The sequence below is a fragment of the Synchytrium microbalum genome, assembly GCF_006535985.1.
Source record: "Synchytrium microbalum strain JEL517 chromosome Unknown SmJEL517_scf0003, whole genome shotgun sequence".
Taxonomy (NCBI): Eukaryota; Fungi; Chytridiomycota; class Chytridiomycetes; order Synchytriales; family Synchytriaceae; genus Synchytrium; species Synchytrium microbalum.
The window spans coordinates 906128-933686 of record NW_022158352.1 but is presented as its reverse complement, the minus strand read 5'-3'; the positions used below and the strand labels follow the sequence as shown (position 1 = coordinate 933686).

The window sequence follows — 27559 nt, the reverse complement described above, 5'->3', positions numbered from 1 at the left end:
GTTGGCGCTGGTGGTGGCAGCATTAGTGGTACAGCTGGGTCCGTAGGTGATTGAAGAAATGGTGGTGGTCCTCCCGATCGAGTATGTGGTGGTGGAGCCATTATGTCTGGCGCTGATGGTTCTGGTATAGAAGTGAGGAGACATCGTACCTTGTCCTAATATAGCACTACGTGTAGCCATCTGTGGTGCTGGAGATCCGCTATCTATTGTAGGATCCCGAAGCATCTTTGTGCGCCTTGTAGCTCTGGGAGTTCTAATATACCCATTCTAGCTTCATATGAGCCATCATCGTCAGAGCTAATGTTTGGTGGATTTAAGCCTGATAAAGATGTGGAGGTTCAGCATTTCCTTGTTTCTTGATAATGCAAGACACAGCTGGATAAGTCGGATACTTTCCATATTACGTAGAGATATGTCTGTCGGAGATTCCTTTGTCCGAGCTGTCTTGTCTGCTGAGTTGGGGAAAAGCACATCCTTAGCAGACCGACGCCTTTCTAACGAAAACACGTAGTGAAACCAAATATTTCTGAAAAATCTCTTTCTTTGGTACCATAGCATCAATAAACTTCCTTGATCACCGTTTCAAAATCACACCATCACCGCCTTGATATTTTTGCAAATGGGTCGCCATATTTCGTTTCTTACACCTGTTGCTCAATCTTTTCCGTCGCTTCGCGAACGAGCTCTCTCCTTCAATATTATTTGTCACTAGCTGCTCCCTTCTTCGATCGTAATATAATAAATAGCAAAGGCTTTATAAAACAGCAATTATCCTTTATACAAAGCGCACTTTAGACAAAAGCATATGTACAACTATTTTGCGAGATTGCAAGCCCTCCCCTCGACACAAATATATGTCTCCTCTTCACGTGCATTTGCACAAGACACACACCCACATGTGTTCATTCTTCATCACGTTGTTCACCATCCTCATCGCGGTCTTCTTGACCGCCATACACCAATTCCTCTTCCTCTTCTTGTGGTTCTGATGGTTGTGCTGTACCAATACTATTAATGTTGTGACTACTACTAGCAGATTCAGCAGTAGCTCTCGATACAAGTCGTGGTGGTCCTGCTGATCGACTCAAGGGGGGCGGCATACTAAGCGTAGATGGAGCTGGTGGTGGTGGCATTGGTGGTACAACTGATCGAAGCAATGGTGGTGGTCCTCCTAGTCGAGCCATTGCTGGTAGAGCCATTATGTCTGGCGCAGATGGTTGTGGTGTTGGAGTAGGAGACATCGTACCTAGTCCTAATACAGCACTACGTAGAGCCACCTGTGGTGCTGGGGATCCACTACGTATTGTAGGATTCCGAAGTATCTTTGTGTGCCTCCTAGATCCAGGGAGATCTGATATACCCATCCGAGCCTCATTCGAGCCATCATCGTCAGAGCTCGTGTTTGATCTGACTGGTGGATTTAAGCCTGATAAAGATGTGGAGGCTGTTGTTTTGTTGGTACTTTTGGCAGCGGCCGCCAATTTCTTACGTCGAGCGATTACAGCTAAGCGAGGAGATGGAGTAGGACCACCAGTAGACGATGATGCTGCTGCAGCTGCTCGTGCTCGAGCTGTTCGCGTTGACGGTGCAGTTGGCAGAGGTGGCATGTAGGAGAGATCCTCTTCTTCCGGTGTATCTATTTCCTTTGCTGTTGTAGATGCTTCACCTTCTCTACCCTTCGTATCACCAGCTTGGTCTGGATGCTGTTCTTGCTCACTACCACCAGCTTGATCAGGGTTATTGTTGCTAGTATTGGTTCCAGCAGCTTCATTTGCAGCTGCTGCGGCCAATGTTTTGGCATCCAATGGTAGTAATGGAGTGGCGCCAGCAGTACGTTCAGCAAGTCTGATACCAGACAAGTCTGCAATCCGTTTACGTATATCATCATTGGGCACTTTTTTATTGGCGAGAGCAGCATTGACTCGAGGCATGTTTGACTTTTCTTCAGCATTGAATTTGGTTTTTATTTGTGGACGTGTACGGCCTGGGAACATGTTCAAGATGAGACCAAAGTCTGTCCCAAACCATGAGAGACACTACAAACGGGGGTAGACTGATGAGATATAAAAGATTGTGGATGTTTGGGACAATGCCACTCTCAACAACATACCTCATAGAAGAGTTCTGTTTCTTGATACGTCCATTTAAGCTGAAATGCCCTTGGATTCTTTCGGAAAGATGCACTAGTGATATGCTTATTGGCAGACTCTTCTATTACCTTCAGAGGCCTCTGTTCAGGTTCAGCTTGTCTCAACAGAGACGAGTGAGCAACCTGGAAATTTCCACCAACAAGAGTCAGCTGTACAGCATTTGCCTGTGGTGCCGTTTGTTGAGGTGCTTTGTTTGTGGCAGACGATACCGATCCTATATAATACTCAGGTGCCGAGGGATTGGTCAGAGGATTTTGGCGTTCTTCTTCCTCAGTCATTTGACCGAGTATCAATTTATCTTCAATAATGTCGGATAGTTTCATTGTCATATACGGTGTCGCTAAGTGTTCAAATCGGCTGTCCGGATCGTTTTCTTCCGCATCGGGGGATGGTACTTTGCTGCTTGCTGAGGATGATGATGGACCTCCGTTTCCTTGTGTGCGACTAGTTAGTTTGGGTGGACCTGTAGGAGTCATTGGTGGTGGTTGTTGGGTAGCTAGTCGTGGTGGACCAGACATTCGTAATAGTGGTGGTCCTGTTGGTGGTGCCTGCGACGAGGTGGGAGACGGGGATTGAGACCTGATTATAGGTGGTGGTTGTGCCATTGTTGGGGGAGGCATGAGTACATTCGACGACCGCTATAAAAGGCAGTTATTGGTTAATTTTGATCTTGGTACTTTGACGGCGGTTTTCGCCACTTGTTACACTTACAATAGGAGACAAGTTCGATAATGTTGATGGCAATGAAGACTCGAGACGAGGCTGTTTGCGCGATGCGTCTGACTCGTCTTCTTGATGGTGGCTCTGTAGAGAGTAAATGGTCAGATTGACAAGATTTTTGAAGAGTGATCAAACACACGTACCCTCTTTTGGCCGTGGTCAGATGATCCATTCAAAGTAGGTTGTACGATTGGTGGTGCTCCCAGTGGTGCTACCGACAAGTAGGTTGGGTATCAGTCAAAAATTTCAGCTGGAAGCTAAAGTTCAAGCCCTTGTCCCACAAGCACACGAACGTCATAGGATATGGGATGTTGGCTTACACGTTATAGGAGCACTGGGTGGAGTAGTAGGGATAGTCTGTAGCAATGGATCTTGTTGTGAAAGCTCATTGGTAGATGTCAAGCTTATCGATGCAGGAGCAATATCCACAGCAAGAGTAGCAGAAGCAGGTGGTTTCTTCCTTTTGGCAGCACTGGCCTTTGGAGTGAAACGAGGTTTAGCATGTTCTAATATACAAAAGTGAATCAGATGTTTGAATGGGGTTGTTTCTTGCTTGAACAAAGAGTGATGAGACTTACGATTGCGACGGACGGCTTCAATGCCTTCGAAGACACCCGAGTCGTCTTCCTCCATCCTCTCTGCTCTGAGCTTGTAATCTTCCAAAACCAAGTGATTTTCAAAAAGTTGAAACAGTCCAGGATCGGATCGCATCTTTCATTGCTGCATGTCGCGAATGGACGCGTTGTACACGTAAATTTAAGAGTTTTGATACAGACAAGCTAAGTACCTGCTCTCCGCTGGCGTGGACCGTCTCGATTGCATCGGTTGCTTCACAAACCCCAAATCTGACAGAAGCAGAAGATGGCAGCTCGAATGGCCGATGACGACGAATGGGAGACAGACAGCGACGACCTGGACTTCATTCCACAAGATGTCGGAGACTATGACGAAGAGGACGAAGACGACGAGGATGACGACGAGCAAATGTTTGATGAACAACAAGATGACAGTGGTGATGATGACCCGGCCATTGACCCCAATGGACGCTATGCCCAGCGCATATTCGATACTATATCCAGTCTCTTTGCTAGAGCTGTAGGAAACACTAGCGACGACATGGACGACGAGGAAGACCTGCCATCAAAGTCACAAGCTTCTCCACCACGGTCACCATTGAGCAGCAGCTTACAAGTGCTACAGACCTCCCCTGACGCTCGAATGTATAAAGTGCTACGCCAACGTGAGCTCCAATATCACAAAGTCATGCCAACAAACACAAGTCTAGCTCAAAGGTGGGCATTCCACATCCAGCGTTGGTCGACTTATAAGCTAAGATTCTCAACCATGCTAGGTTTATGCCCGATACTACTACGTCGTGTATCGATCGAGTCGAATCACCGGTCTACACCGGAAAGTTTAGTGATGACGGCTCGTAAGTTCAGTGATGGTGCAAGTGAAGTTTTACCTCTCTTGAACCCGGTGAGTGTTAACCTTGTCTCTCTCAACTAGATTCTTCTATGCATGTACTCGCGAGTTTATGATCCACTTGTACGATACATCTCGTGGCGACTTTGTCAAGGTTCGATCCATTCAAGGAGAACCAGGACGATGGACTATTACCTCTTGTAGCTTATCCCCCGATAATACCAGCATGGCTTATTCAAGGTATGCCAATTCCGCTTGTAGCTCCTGATGGCACACAAATTTAACGAATCACTGTTTTTGTCGCCTACTCTAGCATCACGCCCTTCGTATATTTAGCAAAAGTTGGACAAGAAGGCTGGCGATTAGACGATGATCAGGTTTGTTGATGTGCAGCTCGATTACCAACGTAAAAATCTCAGTTTTTGGGGCTTGTAGGTTTTGTTAAACTTCATGAGGCCCAGTGACAGAGGCAACGGATTTGGGATCTGGAGTATACGGTTTTCTGAGGATGGACGAGAGTTGGTTGCTGGAACGTCGTCTGCTAGTGTATATCTCTATGATGTAGAATCGAAATCAGTTGTTACGGCTATCCAAGCTCATCGTGATGATGTAAACGCAGTATGCTTCGCGGATGCTTCGTCAAATGTAGTTATTAGTGGTTCTGATGATACTACTTGCAAAGGTATTTGGTACTTGTACTTTTTACCGATTTGCTCCAAACTCACTACAAACTGTGCGTAGTTTGGGATCGACGCTCCTTAGGTACTAAATTGCTGCTATAGAGTTGAATATTCTTTAAACTCATCTTGAACCCTGCTCTAGCTTCAACTCGAGACCCAACTGGTGTACTCGTTGGTCATACTGAAGGAATCACATACGTATCAAGCAAAGGAGATGGCAGACAAGTATTGTCGAATGGCAAAGACCAATCCATGAAACTCTGGGATTTGCGAACCATGGCTTCGGCTTCAGAATACAAGGATTTGGCTAGAATCGACCTCACGCAGAACTTTGATTATCGTTGGATGCCATATCCAGTAAGTCTTTGTTGCTTGCCAGCGTTTCGTCAAGTCTTCTTCAAATTAAGTAATATGCTGCACAACACTGACCATCTGTTCCTGTAAACAGAGGGCAAAACCTCTCAAACATCCTGCAGACCTCAGTATCTGTACGTACCGAGGCCATGCAGTCTTGAAGGTATGGAAACTTGTATTCAAGAACCGTACAATTTTCTCATATGTTCTCTTATCCGCCATATTCAAGACACTCATTCGATGTGACTTTTCACCGCCATCAAATACGGATCGAAAATATGTCTACACAGTATGTTTCTATGCAAACTTACATTATTCAAAACAATTCTGAATCCTTGCTTTATTTCTTAAGGGCTCAGCAGACGGCCGTGTGTTAATATTTTCCATCGATGGCGAGCTGGTGTCAAGGATGAATGTAGCAGATGCATTCAATGAACAGGCTCCTCCTGTCATCCAGCCTCAAGTGGCGGAAGGCAGCAGTGAAAGTGAAGGTGTACTCAGGTCTAGAGCATTACGTGCTCGAAATCTTATAGCTAGGCGTGGACAGTATCGTGGATTAGTTACGCGAGATGTCGCGTGGCATCCGACGTATCCATTATTGGTCAGTTCATCATGGGCCGGTGAAGAAGAGGCTTCCGGTATCCTAGTAAAACATGAGCCTTCAAGGAACCTGTAAATAACAAAGTGGGATGGTGGTTTGCTTTTTCTCGTGCTTTCATGGTAGCGGACGTCTGAAAATTTTAGTTTGATGTCTTGAATTCCAAAATATAAATCCTCTTGCTACAGAAATCAGTACTATGCCTCACCTGGTTATTAATGAGCATCAGGACCTTTATATAGTACCGCAAGAATACTAGTCCAGACCCAAGAGAACAGAACGAACCGGATATTAAGTCATGCACACTTGCACGCCTTCATATGGAATGGGAAGGATACCAACGATGCAAAAGATAACCCAATCGCCCACGCCCAACTGAAGACATCATTTTTCATCAAAGGCAGTATCTGCTGTGTCGTTTCAACACCTAGTTACGATCATCCCAGATACACCAGCATCATCAAATTGATTCTCAGATGTATAAGTAGCGATCGTGGCGGAACTGCCAGTAGTACCCCACAGTTGAGTACTCCACAGTTGAATGTAGTCATCACCAGTTTGATTTTCAAGTGTGGAGTATCCTCGTAGTGTTCCTTCGGATAGATTGCAAATTCGTAAAGGGATAATTCGATAAAAATATTTATGATACAAATTATCAAACTAATGAAAAATGGCTTTTAGAGGTGTGGCAGTGGAGGAGTTGGATTCAAACTCAACGGTTTTACGCTCTGCCAATTGAATTCTCCTGTTGAGTTCGACAGAGACAATATCTTACTCTGAGGGATTATATCATCACTTCAGGCTCACCACCATGACATTTGCGTCAATATACGTGAACCGTCTATATTTGATGAGATTGCTGTTGTAATATGGGGAGTCTCTCGAGATACCAGGTCGAGTTCAAAATGAGCCATAATTCAAAATAGATGTGAAAGGAGCAGAGAGCGATCGGTTGTGAAGTTATTGGGCTTTTTCACAAAAACACGTGCGTCCAGCGTGGTGTTTGGAAACCGAGCGGTGCGGGAGTTCTGGTGGAAGTCCGAATGAGTGGATGTGATATCAAATATGGAAGGCAGGTTACAAGCTCGGGATTTATGCCTCCGGTTTGGTTGATGGCCGAGTCTCGGAGTTGTCGATTGAATACCATGATTGATTTCGAACACGTTGAGCGGGGTATTCGGGATATAACCTAGAGTAAAATCAATCGTTGATCCTTCCTATTTTCGTATTTTCAAGTATGACGCGTTATGAAGCAATGACTTGCTGGACTTCACGCACGCAGCACCATCACTCATCAACATTCAATTCCACTTTGTTTCAGTCAACCGTGTAAACATACTGGACTGGAGTAAGCTAACGTAAATTCAGGCAGACCGGCTTGTATCACTCCTTCTGGTGAATCTTGCCACCTGTCAGCAACATGTTGTAAATTTCAACCAATGTCAAACCCCCCGAATTGTTTTGTCCGTGTTGAACTGATTCGAATCAAAATATCTGACCATTCTCCTTCCGCAATCGTTATATGTCCTAGATTTGAAGACTCTGCCGTAGACTTACATCGTGACAACCTTTCCTATTTGGTTTGGCTGGAAGTCAAACTCGCGGAATGCAAGAAAAGGAGTCAAAGGCAAATCGGTAGAGAGAGTCCTTTTCAATTTCTCTGGCTACCTGATTTGTGCCAAAGGCGTGGGGTCTCGTTTGTTGAAGAAAGGACCTCCCTTTGCTCATTCAGCTTCACCAGCTCAGATGTCCGCACCGCGTTGCTCGTGTCTGTCGCTACTGACTATCACAGTTACTTGGCTCCATTTTGATCTGCTTTCACTTTAATCTACGTGTCGTGCTAGTTAGTTTGGGATGTAGCACGTTGACTCGCATCCGGAAGTCTTGCCGGCTCATACGATCAATGCTGCTTCATCTATGGACGCGACGGCTCTTTTTGTGAGAACTGATCTCATCGCTTTATCTTGTACATTTTTACTCATTAGACCAACTTCTTCTCACACACACGATCAATCAAGTGTTTTTCTTCTGAATGATTGAAACTTTGTTGAAAGAGCAGTAAGGAAACGAGGATACAGTATAGAACGAATATACACTGATGCATATTCGCACTCCTTCGTCTCGAATGGGGAGGCACACTGACGATACAAAAGGGAACCGATCGCACGCCCATCCCACATCACTTTTCATCAAAGACAACACCTAATATATTGTTTCAACACACTAGATGACATCAGTCCAGACACACAAGCATCATCACTTCGATCCTCTTCTAGCGATCGTGCTGAAACTGCTCAGCACCACGCGGCATTAGTGGAAGATGATGAACTCAAGGGTCGAGTACGCTCATGTGTTCTTCATTTGTAACTTTGATGAATCGATTTCTAAAGTCAGCCTCACCTATTTTAGGATGCATTCGACATGGACCAGTCCAAAGGACTCGAAACTCACTCAATCAACTATGAGTCAATGGACGATGCCCGTTACGTAGTCCCTACAACTGATGACCCAACTCTCCCAGTCTTGACATTCCGATTCTGGATTCTCTCAACAGTATTCGTGATAATCGGAGCAACAGTTGGTCAATTCTTTTACTTTCGATCGGCAACAATATCGTTATCCCTCTTTTTCGTTATTTTGGTATCATATCCGTTGGGTGTTGGGCTGTCAAGGGTCATTCCTCAGGGATTTGTGGGTGGATCGAAGTTTTGTTATTGGATGAATCCGGGGCCGTTCAATGTTAAGGAGCATACTCTTATCGTGGTTGGTGTTTGTTGTGTATACGATATCCTATTTTCATTGCTTACACATCGTCATCTATCAGATTGCTGCATCATGTGGCATATCAGTCGCATATGTCATTGATGTGCTTTCGGTCCAGATTTTGTACTATAAGCAAGACATTGGTGTTGTGCCCTCGATCCTGCTTCTTTGGTCAACACAGGTAAACGAATATTGCAGCTAAATGTTTTTAACGTGAGCTGATACTGACAGCCTCGGCATTAGTGTCTTGGATATGGTATGTTGAGATCCTGGTTTGAAATAATAGAATTTGAGATGAGTTTCTTGCAACGCCAACAAAAAACCTCTGAATTTTGCTCGCATGATTTCCAAAACTCATTCTTTCCGTTTGAGGACTTGCTGGTCTCTTACGCAAATGGCTCGTCTATCCATCTCAAATGGTCTGGCCTGCTTCTCTACCATACGTGCAGCTGTGCGTTGTTCAGTTTCAGACACACCAAAGATTTGGTTCTGATTTTTATCCCGCTTAGAATGTCAACCTTTCACGGTGGTCAAGCAAATCCAATACTCACTCGTCAGGTAAAAAAAAGCTGGTCCTCATGTGTTATGACACAGAATTCATTCCTTCACATACTTAGCGCTTGACATTCTTTCGTAACGCCTTAATCATATTCACCATCTATCAATTTATACCTGGTTTTATTGCTCCATCATTGACATCCATTGCTGTCTTGTGTTTGATTGGTGGTGGACCATCGCAAAGGATATCAAGATTGCTTGCTCAAGTCGGATCTGGATTCAATGGAGCTGGTGTGCTTACGTTTTCGCTTGACTGGAGCTGTAAGTCAAAAGTATCGTCGCTTTCTGCTTTTCGCCGGTTGAATGAAATCAATTCCATCAGATGCTGGAGCTTTGGGTCCATTGGTGACTCCATTCTGGGCTATGGTATTGATTTTGTTGTTTCCTACGATTGAGGCTCCTAAATTAAATCGTTTTGCTTGTTGTATAGCTAAATGTGGTTGGAAGTGCTGTTGTCTTTGGTAGACCTGCGCCATTCTTTAGTTTCTTTTTGCCACTCGCCTCACCTGAAGTCATATTAGCATGGATCATCATGCCCTTGCTGTATCGCGTAAGTTCATCTACCTTGTTACCTGTTATCTCAGGAAATCAAGGTCTCAAACATTCTCGTACTCTGACCTAGTTCACCAATCTATGGAAAGCTCAAGACTTTGTCAACAAAGGTCAAGCTTTCTCTACAACGACATTTGATGAGATTTTGTCTCGCTACAACATATCTCGAGTGCTGATTCCAGAGTATGAACTTGTCTGGGTGCAAAAATTGGTAGAAATCAACATCTCACTTCTTTGCTTGTCTCAGATCCAAAACACTAAATGAAACGGCCTATCAAGAATACTCACAGCTATACTTATCTCCATTCTGGGCTCTTGGATATGGAACTGCATTTGCTTCACTATCAGCCACTTTGGTACACGTTGTTCTGTTTCATGGCAAGGATATTGTGGAGAGATTTCGTGAAGACAAGAAGGAACAGAATCGGGATGTGCATATGAGGATGATGAGAGTGTATCCAGAGGTATGAATATCAAGACATCGGCGATGTTGTTTTTTGTTGCCGTGATTAACATACAAGATGATTGCAATTGGTTGTAGGTACCCTCTTGGGTTTACTTGACTGTCTTGATTGGAATGACTGCGTTGTCTATTTTCATTGTGGAAATATGGTAGCTATAATTCTTAGATTCTGGTAAGACTTAAGACATGCTCAGCAGTAACACTCTTTATTAGGAATGTGTAAGTCATTGATAACCCATGTGTTATTATGCCTTTCCTCACCGTGGGGTTTTGCATGGACGCAAACAGAGATCTGCAACTACGTTGGTGGGGTGTCCTTCTGTCAATAGGCTTGGCTGGCATCTTTGTCTTGCCAGTGGGAATCATTCAAGCCATCAGCAATCAGAGCATCGGAATCAATGGTAATCGTTGTGCCTAAGCAAATAATGCCACGACTTAAACGGTTTTTTTGCGTCAACTAATTCCAACTCTTTTATAGTCGTCACTGAGATGATTATCGGTTTCATATCACCTGGACAGCCAATTGCAAACATCCTGTTCAAGACTTATGGATACATGACATTGTCTCAGGCTTTAAATCTGGTGTCTGATCTTAAACTTGGTATTAAGTGTTCGTCGAACTGCGGTGTATCCCTTTTTTTGCCATAACAGAACGTTCTTGTCACTTCAGGAGTATACATGAAAATTCCACCTCGAGCCATGTTTATTGGACAATTCTATGGAACGACCATCGGGTATGTAGTATCAATTGAGAACTGCGGGCAAGATGACAGATCCATTTTGCTCTTTATTAGGGCTGTCGTCAACTATGGTGTCATGAAGTTCTTGTTGATGTCCATTCCAGATATTCAAAACAAGGCAAACGGATTGCTTGTGGGCGACGAACAATGGAATCCTCGTTACTCTTCAATCTTTTATGCTGCTAGTGTCATATGGGGTAAGATGGTTTTATGTTTAAGGAACAAAACATGTTAGGGTTTGATGGCCTTTTTGTGGTTTAGGTATGATTGGGCCAGCCAAATTCTTTTCGCAAATGTATGGAGTCTTGTATTGGTTCTTCTTGGTTGGGTGAGTTGCAGACACCTTTTCCAAATTTCTGTTTTGGCTCACGTAGTGTTACCACACACAGAGCGATGTTTCCAATACCATTCGCATGGTTGGATCGCAAATACCCAAACGCTGGATTCAACCTTATTCATTGGCCAATTATCTTCCAATCAACTGTCTTTATTGCTCAAAATGGTGGCAACACGATTGCTTCTGCATTCATTGTTGCTTATGTGTTAATGCATTATGTTCGACGCCATCATCCAAGGTGGTTTTATAAGGTACAGATAGCATGATTTTTCCGGGATTATGAATCCAAAAAAAAAAAAGCGATCCCCTATTTTCTCGATTACTGATTACTGGGGCCAACGTGAATGACTTCAATTTCTCACGCTTTTCTTACCACGCCAGTACAACTATACCCTATCTGCAGCATTGGATTCAGCTTCCTTCTTGGGGAATCTGATGATATACCTATTCTTCACGCTTACTGGAGTCAAGTTTGTCAATTGGGGGTTGAATCCAGACCAGAAGTTTTGGAGCAGCACAGAATACTGCAGCACAGTCAAAACTTTTATAGAAGCCCCGTCCTGAAACAGATTTACTATGCACGAAAAGAGTTTGATTGCTATTTTGAAAAGTAGTAGAATTTCGTGTGGCTTTTTTTTGAAATTAGATCTTGTTTTTTTTTTCACCGAAACGAGTCTCTGTGCTGCAGAGAGTGTCCGGCTGGTCCTTCTATATCAGTTTTGTCTGGACTCATGCGAAGAATCTCAAGACTTTGTCAACAAGGTCACGCACTCTCTCCATGGACATTTGATGTTAGTATATCTCGTTAGAACATAGCCTCATTGCAGATTCGACAGTAACAATTCTGGCCTTGACAATCAAAGCTCCGTGATATCCTGGCCTGTTGTTGGATGCCATTAAACCGAAACACCAACCAGAACAGCACTTCACGAATACTCTCAATTGTACTTACCTCCATTCTAGGCTTTTCGATATGGAACTGCCTTTTGCTTTCAGCATGCGCCATTTCGGTTCTTGTTGTCTTGTTTCATGTCAAGGATTTCCTGGAGAGGTTGAGAAGCGACAGAATGGGATTGTGCATATGCGGATGATGAAAGTGCCTCCAGAGGTAATACTTTGTGAATCAGAGAAATTCTTCTTCTTTGGGTACTGTTTGCATATGAGCCTATGTTGTTCGGAGGTCTCATTTTGGGGATCCTTCACTGTCTTGACAAGAATGACCACCCTGTCTGTCTCAATTGTCAAAAAATGATGGCTATACTTTTTCGCAGATTCTGGTAGCGTGTATATCAATCTCGTCCTGTCTTCGTAAGTTATTGAAGGTCGGACCTAACATGTCTTCCAACTTCCACCGTCTCAACAAAAAAGAGATGTCCAACTTTGAAGGTGGGGTGTCCTTTGATCAACCGATAATGGCTGGTATCTTTGTGTTGCTAGTGGAATTGTTGTGCTGGAGAGTGCAACATGAAACTGTGCAGGTGTAAACAAATATTACAGCACTCTCTTGGACTTTCCCGGTCGTCACAATTCCTCAACATCTCATTCAAGCCTCACTCACTTATGACATTGTCTCATGGTTTGAATTGGTGACTGATCTCAAACTTGGTAAATCGCATTACATTACCTGCAAATACATGCGCACATTTTATTGCTTCCGTTTCGATTTTAGTAGTAAAGAGAAGAATTCCACCTTAAGCCATTTTATTGGTATTGCTGTATGCAACAATGATCAGGATCCTTTTAGTCCCTTGTTGAAATTTGGAGAACAAAGACAGATCACCAACAATACTTCAATGAGTGCTGTCGTCGACTATGGTACCTTCTTGCTGATATCCATTCCTGTACAACAAGACATAGTGATCATTTGTGAGTGGCGTGAGATGAATCCAGACCAAACGCATTGGAATCATTTCATTGGAGAACAGTCACAGTTGTGAGCCGACACTCCATATACCAAAAAGGAGACTTTTTTTCTTTTTTAGTCAGGTTCCAGATGCTTTTCAGAGCACGTCACGAATGTGCACGTCTGTAGCAATAGTAGTAAAGAAACATAAACGCCTTCAAAGCCCCACCAATACCTTAATAACAAATTATATTGAGAGATTTTGTTGTACTGAAGAATGTAATGAGAAACTCAAAGATATAAAAACGAGCCTAATATTTTCTGGATTTGCATTTCAAGTCTTGGAAGTTGGAGCAGGAGCATAAGCGCCAGCATAGTATGTTGGAGGGGCAGTATTTGGCTGAGCGTACACAGGCTGCGATGGTTGACCGAAATACGCGTTTTGATATTGCCCACTGTTTTGTTGGGGTTGATACGTCTGTTGTCCGTATTGCTGGCCTGGTTGCATCACGAGATATTGGCCTTGTTGAGTCTTCCTTCTGTTATGGGATCAAAAAAGATGTTAGAGCCACAACAAACAAAATATCATTGAGGGCAATGTAAAGAGTTTATAAACACTCACTGTTGCTGGTGTCTACGACAGAAATAGAAGAATGCACAACAGGAGGCAACCATGACTATTCCTGATATGACAACTCCGATAATTACATATGTATAACTGTAGCTTCCACATGAGACAGTGTAGGTCTGGCCGAGACCAGAGAAACAAGAATTCGGAAATGCGACCAGGCAGGAGGAATCAGATAGACTGTATCCGTAGGGCAATGCTCCGATATTTGAAGGATTGCATAGCAAGCCCGAGCAACAGAGACAGTCACTAGATAGAGAATAGTTGTTGAATTAGTTGGAGAGTTGTGGTTGCGGTCTTGTTTGTCACAACACTGGTGAGGGAACTGGTGGTCTGCAAACTGAAACGCGTGTGGGTACTAATGTTTGTGAACCAGTTCACGGCACCCAAACCAAACTTGGAGGTGGTTTGAGGTTGCAGAGTTCAAACTTCTCGAGACAGTTGGTTTGCAAATCACAACGAGGTCAGGTCTCCACAGTTCAGTTTATTTCCAGTAGAGCCAAGTTTTTGCATGGTTTGCGTAGACGTTGCAGACGACTGAATGCTCAAATCTTGACACAAAAACACAAAGTTGCAAATATCAGATGGCACCAACCGTACTCACCATTCGGCCAAGACGCCAGTAGCGGACAAGGCAAGAACTGTAAAGATTAGTGCGATCATAGACATTCCCGTCCTAGTCATCTCAGTTGAATTGGTTGGTCTGAACGCAAAATGACGGTTCTTGACATTGCCACATTTCTGAAGCAAACTTTGAAAGCAGTTTCAGCACTTACATCCTTGTATGAGCCGACTAGATCTAACAAAGCAGATCAGCTATAGCAGTATTCCGTATTAACAGTCTCTATGCAGTTCGTTTAAACTGGGCAGTGTTGCAAATGGGGCTGATTCTGAAATTGAGCGAGTCGAAGCGAAAGTCACGAATCAGTATATAATAGCAAAGCAGTCAAAGTAAAATCACGTTAGATAGCTCATTCAACACTAGAACGTTGGAGGTTTTGAGCGGTTGGACGCGATAGAATACTTGAACTTCTCTGATACTGGAGTTTCACCGAATCAGGCAAACAGACATTTCCTCATACTAACCTTCCAAGGCCATAGTGTTACAACGTTACAAAACATTAGTATTGCCATTGACAAAAGGTTTATAATAAGGAACACGTCCTTCAAGTATTACAACAGATAGCAAATTTTGTAACAAACATAATTCCCCCCAACAATTCCCCCTCATTCCTTTAAAGTGATGCAGATAATAGCTTTTTCATATTCCCCAGATAGAGTTTATGCAGCGACATAGTTGGCGACAATCATAGCCTCAAGTTTCTTTGGGTCGGCACCAACTAGTTCAGCAATCTTCTTGCCAGCCTTGTAAGTCTGGAATGTCGGCATTGCTCTGATTCCAGCTTCTTCAGAGATGTCTGGTATTTCGTCAACGTCTACTTTTATAAATACGGCATTGGGGAATTGAGAGCTCAGTTTTTCAAAGATTGGCGAGATAGCCTTGCATGGTCCACACCAGGTTGCGAAAAAATCGACTTTTGATGTAATTGTGAAGTTAATGTGATGGCGAGGTTGATGTGATGGCGAGTTTGATGTGATAGGGAAATAGAATGAGAGTAGAGAGATGTTAGCGAGAAGAGAATAATGTCATGAAACAAGAATACTGTATGCAAACACGACTCCCTACATACCAAATACGACCTTGTCACCGGCAATGGTGGTATGGAATTCATCTGCAGATTGGACAAAGTGAACCATTGTTATGGATTGTTTGACTGTATGGATAAGTGTAAGAGTTTGCTGTATACTGGATGCGACTCTAGTGAATATATGTAGATAAGAACTTGCCTTGTATGGTTTAAGATTGAATTCCTTGGTTTTTATAGTGTGTCGTTTGTCAGCAAAATAATATGGCGAAACCCATTTCTCAGAAAGTGCCTCAGTATCTGAACGAGGCGCCTGCATGTAGTAGAACCACCGAGAAGCACAGCACCGTGATACCGAGATAGAAACTGCGAGATCGTGTACAAAAGCACGTTTGTAGCTGTCCTATTGCTACTCTGTCTAGGTGTATGATCAAGGTTCAGCCAAAGATTGTCAGACTACCATTCTGCTCTAACATGTATTGTTCCAGCTTGAAAAACGTGCCATGGAGTATAGGACGTCCGCCCTTGGTTTTGATATGAGGTTACAATCGGTGTTGGTGTTTTCTTGCCGATACTTGACAGCCATTCAATTTTCGCGTTTTTGTTGGACTATTGAAACTGTTGAACTAGAGAGCCGTCTAGACTCCATTGCGACGCGTCTGCATATACATACACTTTGGTTTCATGGATTCCTCAACTGGCGTTGTCGTGTCTCGACGTTGCGGTTCAGAAACAGTTCAAACCAAACTCGAATAGGTGTTTTTGGACTAGTTCGGTCCCATTGCAGGCAAGTAAGTACCTACTACTCTGTCCCTCCTTGTGTGGAACCGGTCAGTTGTTTGTCTTCTTTGCGCTGTACTTTTTTTGTTAGAGGTTTGAAAACTAACGACTTGTCTCAACTACAGACAAGGACTATTGATACTAGTATATGAAGAATATCGAGAAGATTGAGGCCAACAAGGATGGGTCAAGGACCTTCAAATGACGTTAAGGATGTCGACCCATTCCAAACATTGAATCTTCCAATCGCGAATCGAGTCGCCAATGAGGATGAAGACAAACAGAACGACAATGTCGAAATAGAAGAAGAGTCAGTCGCAGAGGTATGAATCGAAGGGGAATGGTGCGGTCGTTCGACACGTCGTAGACGCTCGTTTGTGAGAGCCCCCTAAAAACAGGAAGATACGAATTCAAGGCCCATCGCTAAAATATTTGTACTCTACTAGTCATCTCAGCAACAGCAGGCTGCAGATAATAATAGCGAGATGCAGAGAATGTCGGATTTGAACGAATTGATATCACCACCGGTTCTACCTTCACATGCCAAGAGCTTTGAAGAAATACTACAGTCTCCAGCTGCTGCTGCATGCTTGCAAGCACTAGAAAAGGCTACATCAGCAGCCATTGTAGTTAGAGAACCCGCTATAGTGACTCTGAAAGAAATACCAGGAATTAGGATACCTGTAGCAGCATCAATACTGGTAGAAGGTGACGGCGGACGAGGAGAAATGATGATTACTGACAATGATCTGAACGGGCTGGCTCCTGCGGCTGAACAGACATTATCAGATTCACCAAGGGACTTTATATGGAATCGCACCATGACCACTGTATTTGGTATTACTACTACGACGGCAGGTCCAGGAAATCTTTACATACCGTCATCGATAACTCCTGTAGCATCAACGTCATCTGGATTGTCGTTTGGCAAATCATCATCACCACGCACAGAAGGTGGTTTAAATGTTTATAATAATTCCTCGACAAATAATAATTCACAACAGCCAACCGATTCAGCTACTCCATCGCGGACAGTATCATCATCACAAGCTGCTGCACCGTCGTTGTTGGGACAGAATAGTAATTCAACACCATTGAATCTAAACAGCAATCCAGCATTATTGCGGAATGTCTCTGGAAGCTCATCGACATCTAGCAATAGCAATAGTCAGGAGCGACCAACGCAACCACCAAATGATATACCCACATTTGGATCAACGCCATCATCGCATTACAAACCCATCAAACCTCTTCCCAAAAGAAGGTCGAGGCCAGCTGGTTTAGGACCTCTACCATTACCAGCAAGTGCTGCTACTTCGTCGTCTTCAGGTGGTCAGCCATTAGGAGGTGTCATGACAACCAGTGCAGCTCTGCCAATGCCTGGTCGATCGATGGACATTAGCGCCGTTGCTACAAGTACGTATCAACCAGCTCAGTCAGATTCAGACGAATCAGACGATGGAACAGGAATGTCGAGTAATGCCAATGGTCAAACTGGGTCTCGAAAGAAGGCAGTGCCTGGTAATAAAAAGAAAAAGAAGAGAACTGCACCAGGATCAGGACTTGAACGATCATTATCACGAGATAGAGGTCATTCATCGTCTTCATATGATGGTGGTTCTCTTTCTGGCGGTGGTATTGGCACAACAACACATGCAACAACATCAGCAGCCGATGAAATATTTCGGTTAGCTGGTCCACCTTCATATACATATTCTAGCAGTTATTTCAGTTTCCCATCGACATCTTCAATGACCTCATCCGTCACTGCACCATTTGCTTCTCCTGCTGCATATGGAGCAGGGTTATCAGCAGCACTCTTTATAACACCTCCGCCGTCGCTTCCGCCAACATTGACTATGCTGGGTGGTACAGCTCCCGCAACTGCAGCCTCAGCAACCGCCGCATTGACGAATTTGGCTAATCTCAATACGACCGTAGATACGTCTGTAGATGGCGGTGTGTCGACGAATAACAACACTGGCAATACGAATAATCCGATAAATATGGCAGCCATTCCACCATCGATTGATACTACAGGTCTTTCTTTTGAATTTGGTAGTATGGCCTTGATGGATCGAATGCCCGCAATCTCGAAACCGTTGAACCTAGAATCGAAACTAGCGGTAGACAAGCAAGAAGAAGGAGAAGAAGACGAGGATTATAATCGTGTAGAAAGCACGTTGGAAAGACTACCAGATTTATTGGATGACTCTGAATTGGATAAAGCTGAAACTAGTGCTGCACTGGAAAAGAGTGTTGCTCTACGGAATAATAGTAAACAGCCACAACCGACGACGACGACAACAACAGCACCTCTCAAACCTCCGATATCTTCAGCAGCTGCCGCCGCTGCCGTAAGTAATAAAGGTCAACTACAGAGTGGGATAGATGCCAGTGGTAAACCAATACCCAAACCGTCAAACAATGCTACAGCATCTGCACGAGTGAATAATGAAGCTCAAGCTAATGCAGCACGATGGAGTGATATCAAGCAGAAGGCGAAGAATCTACCGGGTAGTAATGCAGCAACAGCAGGGGGTGGTAACAGCACTACCAAGAAGAAGAAGGCCGATATACCTGGTAGTAATGCTACGTCAACCACACATCCACCGATTCCAGCAGCGACAGATCCACTATCCAATTTCTCGCGCCCCATGTTTTCGATGCCAGCCAGAAGAGCCAGGTATCGTGCCGTGATGAGACGGATATTAGAAGATCGTGAAAAGTGGGGTACGAATACCGGAAAAGGAGGAGCTGGTGGCGGTAATGCTGCAGGAGGAGGAGGTAGCATCAACAACAATAATACCAATAATGATGATCAGCAAGATTGGATTTGCTTTTTTTGTGAATACGAGCAGATCTTTGGCGCTGAACGTAATAATCAGCCAACGGCCAAGGCATAGAGTATAGAAGCACACTTTATATTATGCCAAGTTACATAGGGCTGAATGATTGGATCTTATTTTTTTTGCAAGAGGACCCAAGTCATCATTATTGCAGTGGTTTTATTGTTTGTGGTTTGGCATGACTAATATAAACTCACATGTTTGGTTGACCAAGGTGTACATGTTGGGACTAGTTAGAAATAATGATGGTGGAATTACTGGTTTGAAAATTTCGTCGTAAGTGATTTGTTTATACAGGGCGGACTAGAAATAATGACGTAGCCTACCCGCTCATGCAAGAAAAATGTTTGAGTACCTTTCCGTTGAAAAAGAGGGAAAAAACGTCAGTGGGTAGTGGATATACCTCACATCAGTCATGCGAGAAACAGAATTGTAGCGAAACATGGGCGTAAAAGGAGGTACATTCTGATTAGATGCAACGCGATACTCAACCGGGCAGTCTTGCTAAGTACTTCCTATATTCTTAATCTTGTTACCATCCCCTCTGAGCCACTTTTCGGAAGCTTGGGTTGAGTGACCACCATCAACAACTATAACTGTCGACACGAAGTTACAAAACGACAACGATGCACTGGTCGTTGAAGGGAATCGGATGGTGTGTAGCCCAGTTCTTGTCGGCCCTAGTAGGCAGATCTCTAGCGCAAAACCAACTATTGATCTTTCGCGTAAGTGATTACAGAAACGGTTTGCCAGGTTGTGTGTTTTAAAGTTTTTTACCAAGATCGGTTTTCCTGGATTATTACATCAGATCAAAAAAAGCAAACGGATTATGGCTAATAACAACTCTTATCTTTATCAAACCTACTACTCGACCAGCTCAATATTAGTGTCATGTGTGCCGGTCTTATAACTGCGTATGTTGGCAAATGGGTTAGAAGTGTTGGATCGTTTATCGCACTAACTGGTATGTTTGACGCACAAAGAGAACATTTTGCACATTATGCTTTTTGCCATACCATACAAGTCTAACCTTCCTACTACCTTGCGAACTTATTGCACAGTGGCCTTGTTCATGTTCAACTTTTTCGGACGTCTCGTCGCCTACTCTGGCATCATTGCCCAATTCCCGGCGGTCATGATGTACACTATCGGGGAGGCTGTCACGGCAAACATTATGACATTCATACTTTTATCGTTGTGGACTGCGTCTCGAAGGTCAAAGAAGCTGCCGCTTGATGGACCATTGTTGTTGGATGAGACATATCTCGTCATACCGTTTCTGATTGCTAGTATTGCTGTGACTGCTCTGGTTGGAATTATTGGGGTGGCCATTGTTTATAGTAAGGTTGATTTTTCGGCGTTTGGAATATGGAGGAGTGATTTTAACAATGGGGTTTTTTAACTAGATGCCGCAATTGGTAATTTCTTGGACTTTTGGAGTACTCAGGGTGTAGGATTAGGTTTGTGATGTTGAACTTTGGCAGTCTTGTTTGTATACTGTTTCAATTTTCTAATTTTTTTGACCAATACCGTTTTTTTTGTTTCAAATAGTGGTGACGCTGCCGGCGGTGTTGCTCGTCTCGCAAACTGATTGGAGACATAGTGTCTTCTGCAATTGGAGTATGACTGGTGTTGCAACACTGCTTACTGCTACAGGTAACACGAGAAACAATTTAAGGTTTCATTGATTTGCAACCCCGGCGTATCCGACTCACATCTCTATAATAACCAACTTGAAACATCTCTAAATTAACAATAGTGATGCTGATCCCAATTGCCGTTTCATATACGTACGAGACTGCTGCCTTAACCGACCAGCCCTCCATACTAAAAGTCTTCTGGAGCGTCTTGTTTTCGGTGTGTCCAAACACCTGAGCCGCTTTGCAATTTTAATAGTTGATCTAACGCTTTTGGTTTAGATACCCGTATTGGCCTTGTCGGGGGTCATACTTGGGACTACGGGACTAGCATGTCATTTATTGTTGTTTTCGATTGCAACGCCCATGATTCGATTTTTGCCTGGTACGTGATCACGATAGGCCTTTAATGATAAAACTTAATTAGAACTTCCAGCATTGTTCCAACATTCGCTTATGATGTTTAAGGTGACTTTGAATATGATGATCACCTGCTAGCACTAATGTTGCTCCTAATAGATTTGAGGTAATAAACCATGAATTGTGCTAATGCAAATCTTGAAAACCTTCCGGCAAATTAATCAAAATCTTCTTTCGTTTAGCATGCTACCCTTCCTAGTCCTCCTGGCAGACCGAAACCGTTTCCTCGGCTCAGTCGAAAAGCAAGTCGAAGATCGAACCATAGCACTAGTGAAAGCAAACCAAGAGAAAACAGAATTCATGAGTTTTCTATGCCACGAGCTCCGAAATCCTTTACACGTCGTTCTGTCTATGGCCGATATGGCCATGGAAGACAACCCTAATGACATCTACTCAAAGGCAATCAGTACTGCTGCAAGATATATGACAGATTTATGTAATGATGTGCTGGATGCCACCAAATTGAAGAGTGGCAAGACGGATATTGAACCGAAATGGGGAGATTTGGCTGGCATGCTGAAAGATCAATGTCATTCGTTTTCGTTGCATGCGGCAACGTTAGGAATCAAATTGCAGTATCATGGAGATGCGGATGTGCCGGATAGATTGTATGCTGATAGTCTGAGGTGTGACAGTCTGCCTTCGTTTTATGTGTTTTTAGTTGAAGACTGACAAATGATGTTTTTGGTAGGTGGAGGCAGTGTCTAACGAATCTGCTTGCCAATGCGTGCCGCTTTACCAAGTCGGGTGGTAATGTTGATGTATCGCTGTATTTAATTAGGGATGGTGTGGTTCCTGTTGACCATGTACGGCTGAGGTAGGTCAAGTGGGTCATTTGATGGTATATTGAATTTTGGCTCCTTTTGACATTTATTCTCCTTTCTAGATGTGAAGTGACGGATACTGGAATAGGGATAGATCCATCACATATACCGACGCTGTTTATACCATTCAGTATCGCTAGTCAACAGACAACACGAGAGTATCAAGGGTCAGGGCTAGGCTTGTCCTTGAGCTCCATGCTCGTCGAACTCATGGGTGGTAAACTGCAAGTAGAAAGTCAGCCAGGCCATGGCAGTCGCTTTTGGTTTGAGCTCGTCGTCCCGCGAGAACCAGCACCACCTGGACATGTAATCCAATTTACAGAGGTCGTAGAAGACGCAGATATAACTGCCACAGCAACAGATAGTGCCATGATTGAATTAAAACCATCATCCACCTCCCACTGTAATTATACAGCACTCGCTGCAGAACTACCACAACACGATCGTAACTATTCGTACAGCTCTAATATGACTGCAACGACACAGGCCAGCAGTGGTGATGAGAATGACGCCGAGTCTAGTGGCAGGAGGTCTTCGGACGATAGTAGTGGGTTGCTCAAAAGTAGCGCAAAGGCACATCTGAGACATCTCCATCCAAGGCGATCACTATCTACTGTGAGTGAAGAAGCAAGTGTTGTCATAGCCGTACCTAATGATTCGATTCCGTTGATCGATCAGACGGAACCTCTCACTCCGATTACTGCTCCAACTACCAATGTTACAACACCAACAATAACGACTCTCGATAACGTTATGGTCAGCAAGAATACTCTGATAAACCAACTGATGGATGGTCAACCAATCAATACGTCGTCTCCGAATGGGATACCGGGCCATGACGAGAATGTACAGCCAAAGCCGATACTGTTGGATGTGAACGGAAGGCCTATTATTGGTGCTCTTATAGTAGATGACTCGGATGTGAATCGAGCGCTTTTGAAAAAAATGCTGCATCGGTTGGTGCGTGATATGGAAGTACATATGGCTAATGATGGGCAAGAGGCTATTGATCTCGCAGAGCAACACAAGTATCAGATCATCTTCAGTAAGAGAGTCTTTGTAGCTGTTGATTCCTGGCACATGAGGGCTCAATCTTGACGCTTCTTTTGAATGTTTAGTGGATTTGCAAATGCCGAGAGTCGACGGCTGGTCTGCTATAGCGCACATCCGTAAAGGAGGCATGAACGTTGAAACTCCAATCATCATCACCTCAGCAAACACGGTAACAATTGATTCAAACTCCATTCGCCATTGTGGCCTTCTCTCCAAGCCCTTCCTTGTCAAAGACTTGAAGGGTGTTCTTGACTCGTACATATGATATGATGATCCATTATGAGACATATACCCAACGCAACAACAGTCACTATCAAAGATCATAAACAAGAAAACCATTGTGAGTTGCACGAAACCCGATATGTATTATTATCTTCGCCAGTCGTTGCATTTTATTATTTAAAAAAAGTAGTCCACTTGTATCTTTTGTATTCAGTTCCCTCTCTCTCATGATACATATGAAAAGTCCCAGTAGATCGATCATCAGCAATCATCCGCCAACAAATATCCCTCAGCCTGTGCGTTTGGTAACCGTGAGATCTGTTACGAATCTGTATCTGAACTCGTGTATCGCAGAATGGAACTATGAAATGCAGCTTTACTTTGGTAAGAACTGTTTCCCTCACGTCATCTTCCTCCCTTGAACTATTGGCGAGCTTTTCGTGTTTCGGGTCGGAACTTGCGATCTTACCCCTACGATTTGGAACACATTGAACGAGAGAATTTGCAAGTGCCTGCACCAAGACGAGCTGGTCCTGGAACTTTTTTAGATTCGGCGGTAAAGAACCGTTCATATCGCCTAGCAACATTGATTAGCTTGGGCTGGTAAATCGACAAGAATGGGATGGATTCGATTCCTAAGTTGGAATGTTGTCATGCTTTTGGCGAGCCTTATCTTTAGGCTCATATGGGGAGGCGAAGATTCCACGTTTCGAGTAAGCCTTGCCTGATCTTGGACCTGATTGAGTCTTATCATTGTTGGCAAGATTTGGGTGGTTTTGAACATTGGAGCCCTTAACACGCCGAAAACCAAGTCTTTGCAAAGCGAGGATCTTTTGAACTCACACTTGCCTTGTATTTCATTCATAGGTGACTATATCGGTCGCAACCGGCTGTCTTATCACTGCTCGTGTGTGTAAATTTGCAAATGTTTGGAGCTTGCTCCGTTTGCAAGGTAATGATGTCACAAACTAGAGACAATTCAGGAACTATTTCTGGATTGATCAGATGTATATATCAAACTTACCATCATGCAATCCTTCATTCACCCCTTGCAACCCCTGTTTGTAGTATCACTGAGCCTGTCGTACTTTTTGGGACGTTTCTTACTTGATCTTCGTTCCAACGATATGATTGCCCTTGCAATGCATACCGTGGGCGAGTTCTTTGTCTCAATCATTATGGCCACATGTCTAGTCGCGATATGGACTCGAGCGAGAAAGAAATCAGGAGAATCGCTTACTGAAGCTTTCTTGTTGGATGAACCGGGTATTGTGATATCATTCCTGCTTCTCTCTGTAACTGTTACTGCGGTAGTTGGCGTTGCCATGTCGGCCATTTTGTATGATTTCAATGATCTGTATCCGTTACTCGAATTTTGGAGGTACTGATAACGCTTTCCCTTGGTCCCCTTACGTATGTTTTTTTCAACTGTTATGCACATCTCCTTTATAGCTCTGAAGCAGTAGGACTCATAGTGACTCTGCCCGCTGTGTTGCTCGTGTCTCAAACCGATTGGAGGCAACACGAGTTTACTTGGAAGAGGGTAGTTACAGCACCTCTCCTCTCTGCCATAGGCAAGTCGAGCAATTTCTCATCAAAACATGTTTATTTAACGTGAAAATCCTTTCTTAGTTCTTGCGATTCCTATTATTGTCAGTTTTGTATTCGAAACTCCAGATTTGAGAGACAGGGATCCCGTCTTCAAAGTTTTTTGGAGTATATTGTTCTCGGCGCCACTACTCGCTCTCAGTGGCGTGTTGCTTGGAACTACAGGTCTAGCCATAAATGTCGTTGTATTCTCGGTCGCAACACCACTGACACGATATTTGCCTGGTAAACAAAATGATTTTGAAGACCGACTAACGTTTTCCCGAATTAAAATCCTGTCTTCAATAGGTGATTTCTCGTCCGACCAGCGATTGTTGGCACTGACCTTGCTGCTCATCGATTTGAGGTAAATCACTGTGAAACGCTCTCGACAGTATGGGCCAGTTTATGATTGACACTTGGATTATTTAGTATGCTGCCGTTTCTACTATTACTGGCAGATCGAAATCGGCTCCTTGGATCAGTCGAAAAGACAGTAGAGGAACGAACTTTCGAATTAGTGAGAACAAACCAAGAAAAGACTGAATTTATGAGTTTCTTGTGTCACGAGCTGAGGAACCCATTACATGTTGTTCTGTCTATGGCTGATATGGCCATGACAGACAACCCCAAAGACGAATACGCCAAAGCAATTAGTACGGCTGCAAGATACATGACGGATCTATGTAACGATGTGCTTGATGCCACTAAATTGAAGAGTGGCAAGACGGATATTGAACCGAAATGGGGAGATTTAGCTAGCATGCTGAAAGACCAATGTCATTCGTTTTCGATGCATGCCACAACGTTGGGAATAAATCTGACTTTTCATGGTGATGCAGATGTGCCGGAGAGGCTGTATACTGACAATCTGCGGTACGTGTACCTAACTTTATAGTTTTGTTTAACGGATGGAATAGCTCACATTGCTTTATAGATGGAGGCAGTGTCTCACAAATCTGCTTGCCAACGCCTGTCGATTTACCAAGTCGGGAGGTAGTGTTGGTGTAGGATTGTATCTGGTTAACGATGCTTCCCTTCCGGATGATCACGTTCGATTGAGGTAAACTTTAATGTGCCGTTTCCGTGGGGTCTGCAATATCCACCATGATTTCTTTTTTAGATGTGAGGTGACAGACACAGGAATAGGAATACATCCGTCGCATATACCGACGCTCTTTGTACCATTCAGTATTGCTAGTCAGCAGACAACACGAGAGTATCAAGGATCAGGTCTAGGCCTGTCTTTGAGTGCTATGCTGGTCGAATTGATGGGTGGTAAACTACAAGTAGATAGCAAGCCGGGGCACGGAAGTCGATTCTGGTTTGAGCTAGTTGTCACTCAAGAAGCTCGCCATAGAAGCCACATTAAAGAAGATCTGGACGACATGGATCTTGCTGATTGTAATAAGAAGGAGCATACGTCAATTAGGAATGGTGCAGAGCTGTCACCGCACATTAGAAGCTCGTACAGCTCGAATAAGACAATAGTCACCGATAGTGACGATGAGGATTCTGGCGAGGAATCACAAAGATCCGCACGTGATTTAGATAAAACAGGACGAGCACTGAGAACCCTTGCTACACCTGTTTTGGGTCCATTGGTCTATGAACGAGCTCTATCTCCTGTAACAACGCTGGATGGTATGCTTAGTAAAGACACTCTGCTCCATACCTTGTTGGAGACTCCACAGAGCAATCCTACTTCTCCGCCACTGAATGGAAGCGCTGGTGCTGTACCGGATTTCGAATTAAATGAAAATCCGAAATCAAAGCTGGACGCCTCAGGGAAACTTATTGTTGGTGCTCTTGTAGTAGATGACTCAGACGTCAATCGAGCGCTTTTGAAAAAGATGCTGCATCGGTTGGAGCCTGATATGGAAGTACATATGGCTGGTGATGGCCAAGATGCGATCGACTTCGCAGACAAAAACCAGTATCGAGTCATCTTCAGTGAGTCCTACCTAATATGTTACCTTTGAATATGAGGGTCGGAGACTAACATTGTATTATATATCTAGTGGACTTGCAAATGCCAAAAGTTGACGGTAAATGACACTGCGACAGAAATATTTCGCATTTGACACTAATCAAACTCATTATCCTTACAGGTTGGTCAGCGATCGCCCATATACGTAAAGAAGGCTTCAACGTCCAGACACCCATCATCATCACGTCAGCCAACCCGGTGGCACTGGAAGGAGATTCTCTTGGCAGATGCAGCGTACTTTCCAAGCCTTTCCTCGTCAAGGACTTGAAGGCTATTCTTGAACGTTACGTATGAGAGATACAAACCTCAACAAAAGCAAAATCAATGTTTACCGTGTGTGTCTACAAGAACCTGCGCCAACGCTGCCACACTGTAAAACTTTTAAATCACATGTAAATCTCCTGTAATTTCCTCACCGATCATGTTTGAAACAAATATAGTAGTAATATATGGAAAACACTTTGATGCGGCGCGTTGGAGGGCAGTTTATAGTATGAACCTTCGTCTTCCGTAACCGCGTACTTAGAACTCCAAACGACTTTGCGCGTGCTGTGGGACTAGGTGCTCCTACGTCGCTTGTTTTTCTAAATTCGCAAAAATCGACCAATCCTGTGTCGCCAACGGAGTTAAAGCTTTCAGACTAAGGACTACTGGAGATTACACTGAACTCTTTGATTTACCCAGGGATTAGCCATCTGATATAACTGTTTGGCCACCCTAAAACGTGGATTCGGCTGTTG

The 27559-nt window shown here is 43.8% G+C and overlaps 5 protein-coding genes across 5 annotated transcripts; 3 read left to right on the top strand and 2 right to left on the bottom strand.

The window, feature by feature from the left end:
• Positions 1-902: 902 nt before the first annotated feature.
• Positions 903-3503, bottom strand: SmJEL517_g01016 (uncharacterized protein; the record flags this gene model as incomplete). The annotated part of the gene is made up of 6 exons (XM_031166944.1): positions 903-2036; positions 2111-2788; positions 2862-2954; positions 3014-3081; positions 3191-3376; positions 3449-3503. The coding sequence occupies 6 exons, from the start codon at positions 3501-3503 to the stop codon at positions 903-905; spliced, it is 2214 nt and encodes a 737-aa protein (XP_031027201.1).
• A 228-nt stretch (positions 3504-3731) lies between these two features.
• Positions 3732-11904, top strand: SmJEL517_g01015 (uncharacterized protein; the record flags this gene model as incomplete). Its single annotated transcript, XM_031166943.1, has 30 exons — positions 3732-4162; positions 4222-4302; positions 4380-4535; positions 4609-4672; positions 4731-4977; positions 5037-5057; positions 5118-5332; positions 5424-5492; positions 5559-5618; positions 5682-5967; positions 8155-8267; positions 8337-8690; positions 8752-8871; positions 8934-8946; positions 9063-9141; positions 9200-9248; positions 9308-9509; positions 9571-9614; positions 9679-9798; positions 9871-9983; positions 10048-10264; positions 10342-10412; positions 10477-10482; positions 10552-10664; positions 10742-10864; positions 10934-10997; positions 11058-11200; positions 11265-11331; positions 11393-11591; positions 11722-11904. 30 exons carry the CDS (start codon positions 3732-3734, stop codon positions 11902-11904), a joined length of 4023 nt encoding a protein of 1340 aa, XP_031027202.1.
• A 3188-nt stretch (positions 11905-15092) lies between these two features.
• On the bottom strand, positions 15093-15569 carry SmJEL517_g01014 (uncharacterized protein; the record flags this gene model as incomplete). The annotated part of the gene is made up of 2 exons (XM_031166942.1): positions 15093-15346; positions 15503-15569. The coding sequence occupies 2 exons, from the start codon at positions 15567-15569 to the stop codon at positions 15093-15095; spliced, it is 321 nt and encodes a 106-aa protein (XP_031027203.1).
• Positions 15570-16419: 850 nt separating this feature from the next.
• Positions 16420-19143, top strand: SmJEL517_g01013 (uncharacterized protein; the record flags this gene model as incomplete). Its single annotated transcript, XM_031166941.1, has 2 exons — positions 16420-16560; positions 16684-19143. The coding sequence occupies 2 exons, from the start codon at positions 16420-16422 to the stop codon at positions 19141-19143; spliced, it is 2601 nt and encodes an 866-aa protein (XP_031027204.1).
• A 569-nt stretch (positions 19144-19712) lies between these two features.
• On the top strand, positions 19713-27113 carry SmJEL517_g01012 (uncharacterized protein; the record flags this gene model as incomplete). Its single annotated transcript, XM_031166940.1, has 22 exons — positions 19713-19811; positions 19963-20050; positions 20148-20426; positions 20493-20546; positions 20638-20742; positions 20846-20943; positions 21006-21108; positions 21192-21249; positions 21326-21769; positions 21835-21960; positions 22030-23012; positions 23086-23189; positions 24110-24194; positions 24311-24623; positions 24695-24820; positions 24900-25075; positions 25139-25196; positions 25262-25705; positions 25767-25892; positions 25953-26782; positions 26851-26877; positions 26941-27113. 22 exons carry the CDS (start codon positions 19713-19715, stop codon positions 27111-27113), a joined length of 4899 nt encoding a protein of 1632 aa, XP_031027205.1.
• Positions 27114-27559: the final 446 nt, after the last annotated feature.